Here is a 2,735-nt window from a genome sequence, read left to right as displayed (position 1 = left end):
ATCTTATCAACGAGTGACGGAAGATATTGTAACTAATCTGCTGGGCTGTCACTTCAAAATATGTGAGATATGCCTACTAGGATGGCAAGGTGACAGTCTGATGGCTTGTGGATCTTGCGACGTCTTGCAAACGAAAAATGAACGAACTCTTCTATCTAAACCTCAAGATTTCAACATGGGGGAACTTGCAGAATATGTTTCCGGGAGATCAGCATTATTGGTTAGTGCTATTTGTCAAACTCGTGTTGACGAATCCTAATGTGGTCAAAGTCGTATTTCTTCTTAATGATAGTTTCGAGTGCCAGCTGGCAGAACAGTTTCGTAGGCATCTACTAAGTACACCTAAATATTATCACGAACTTGTTGCATACATCTGAGCTCTCAAGTCACTGCATTTTTAGGCAATACGTCCAAAAATCCGTCGTGGAAAAGTAACCTCTCACATGCACTGTGATTAGAATATGTAATGTAACTAATCAAAACATTCCCCATGTAGGTAAAGCAATGGCTTACAATATGAAATTCAAGATCAACATGCAATCCAAAAGCTCATGAATCAGCGTGCCGGCCAAAGGGTTACATCCCGGCTACAATTCATTACATTTCCCAGAGTTTGCGTTAAAGCTTCACACAGTGCAAGGCATATCAATAAATTGGAGCACGATCTCCTGATCATAGGGGATCGTGCACAGCCACCATAAACAACCTAAACAACCTAAGAATGAATAAGAGGGCAATAATTCAAACAAACCACTTTTCAAAGGATTTGCACTTACCACATATAATGGATAGATTGTGGTTGGAAAAGCATTATACTAACTAATTCCACATAAAATTTCCGACCTTACTACCATTCATTTCCAAAACACCAGATGAACCACCGAAACGTTGACACCAACAAACAAGGCTGAGTAATTAACACTTTGTAAAACTACTAATTAAATAAAGTCGATAGGTGAATATGAGAAAAAATTCCATTGCCTTAAGGGTTCTCACGAGAAGTGTTGCAAAATTGCCATCTCAACTCATCCATGATCGATACTTCGAAATGGAAAAGTACGTTCTCATCATTATATTTCATCAGAAATAATAAAACTAGAACACAACATAACTTTCCAGCTCCACTGTCCACAATCCGAACCCGATCGATACAGAAACCAGCCCAACGCTTTATCTACTCGAGATTTCAAATGGGGAAAAAGGATGGACAGTGCAAGTGCAACACCCTACTCTATAATGGCACCTTGGGCACCACCTCCAAAGCCTCCCCCTCCTCCACGACCAAATCCACCTCGTCCGCCCCTAAATTCAGGTCGGTACTCTCCGGGAGCTCCACCCTTGTCTCCACCAAAGCCACTGTCTCCACGGTCAGCGCTTCTGTAACCTTCCCTATCACCGAATCGTGGCCTGTCTCCATCTCTGGGAGGACCGCGAGGTCTGTCGCCACCAGCACCTCCCATCGGCCTGCTTGGAGGACGAGCAGACTTCTTCAAAGTAGCAGGGACAATCTCGGAGGGGAGGTTGAGGTATGTCCGGAGATGCTCGATGCCGTCATTGGTCAAGTACCTACAAGACACTAATGTGAGATCATAGTGTTTGGCAGGGCGAACAACCTAATTCGATAACTTAGGTCAGTTTGAGGAAAACCGGATGAGGAATGCAATGTGATCATGTAACTATCACCTAAATTATGATGGATCGCAACTTCATGTTGACAAATTCACATGTAATTCAAAGAGAAAACAGCAAGGTGAAGCCCGGATCATATCCTAACAGAGCCGAAATGCATAAATAGAAAGACCTATCCATCTGACATGCATGGACGATCAATTGACCACATGTACTCATCTAATGCTAAATATTAAAAGTTCACACCCGTGTACAACAAGGCATACTGCAGAAAAATCTAAAAGATCTCAAGCACCCAGCTATCACTGCCAATATACCTGAATCAATATTTAGGGTTTGAGTCTAAATGCTACCGAATTTCGACAAATTACAACATGGCAACTGCACGCCTTCTAAAGCCCAGAAGCTTAAGCCCTAAACCTTCTGCTTCAATATACCTTCGCTGCCTAACCGAATATTTAACAGACACGATTTCGGCAGGAAGTACAAATCAAAAAAAATCCCCCACCACCACCACGAGAAGAAGAAAAAGAAGGAGAAGGAGAAGAAGAAGAAAGATACCTACGATTTCCAGAACAAGGAAGGACATGCCAAACTGAGCATAAAGTACGAACATAGCTTACCAGTAATAGTGGCGCCAGGCGAAGTTCTCCTTGACGTACTCCTTGGACTTGAAGCTCTGCATGAGCTTGATGACCTGAAGGTTGGGCACATCAATCTCGGGATGCTTCGGGGCGTTGTAATCCTTCTTGGCGTACAAGACCCCTTCCTTGAAAAGGTACTTGTAGACCTCCACCCGGTTCTTCTTCGGAATCAGCATGCTTGCTCCTGTTCTGGCTTCGCTCGCGCTGTGGCGAGGACGACGGAGCTTCGAAGCTGTGGCGACGACGGAGGTGCGAGTTAGGAAAAAGAAACCCTAAATTGATTCGCAGTGTACCTAAAGGACTCGCTCCGATTGAGGTCCGCCTGGAGATACCAATTTTTATACAGTATGAGAACCGGGCTTTGGTTCGGGACGGTGCATCAATCGGTTCGCTCCAGGAGTGTGCTCTGTTTTGGTATCAACTCACTAATTTATAAATTTATAAATTATAATACTTTTAACA

At 43.5% G+C, this 2,735-nt stretch overlaps 1 protein-coding gene across 1 annotated transcript; it reads right to left on the bottom strand.

Moving 5' to 3' along the window:
* Positions 1 to 1,049: 1,049 nt before the first annotated feature.
* On the bottom strand, positions 1,050 to 2,528 carry LOC112276241 (small ribosomal subunit protein eS10z). The gene is made up of 2 exons (XM_024507372.3): positions 2,253 to 2,528; positions 1,050 to 1,566 (listed from the first exon to the last, which is right to left on the bottom strand). The coding sequence occupies exons 1-2, from the start codon at positions 2,447 to 2,449 to the stop codon at positions 1,227 to 1,229; spliced, it is 537 nt and encodes a 178-aa protein (XP_024363140.1). The 5' UTR covers positions 2,450 to 2,528; the 3' UTR covers positions 1,050 to 1,226.
* Positions 2,529 to 2,735: the final 207 nt, after the last annotated feature.

Source organism: Physcomitrium patens, chromosome 23 (genome assembly GCF_059467195.1).
Source record: "Physcomitrium patens ecotype Gransden chromosome 23, ASM5946719v1, whole genome shotgun sequence".
Lineage (NCBI taxonomy): Eukaryota > Viridiplantae > Streptophyta > Bryopsida > Funariales > Funariaceae > Physcomitrium > Physcomitrium patens.
The sequence above is the reverse complement of the archived record's forward strand: the minus strand, read 5'-3'. Positions and strand labels throughout refer to the sequence as shown.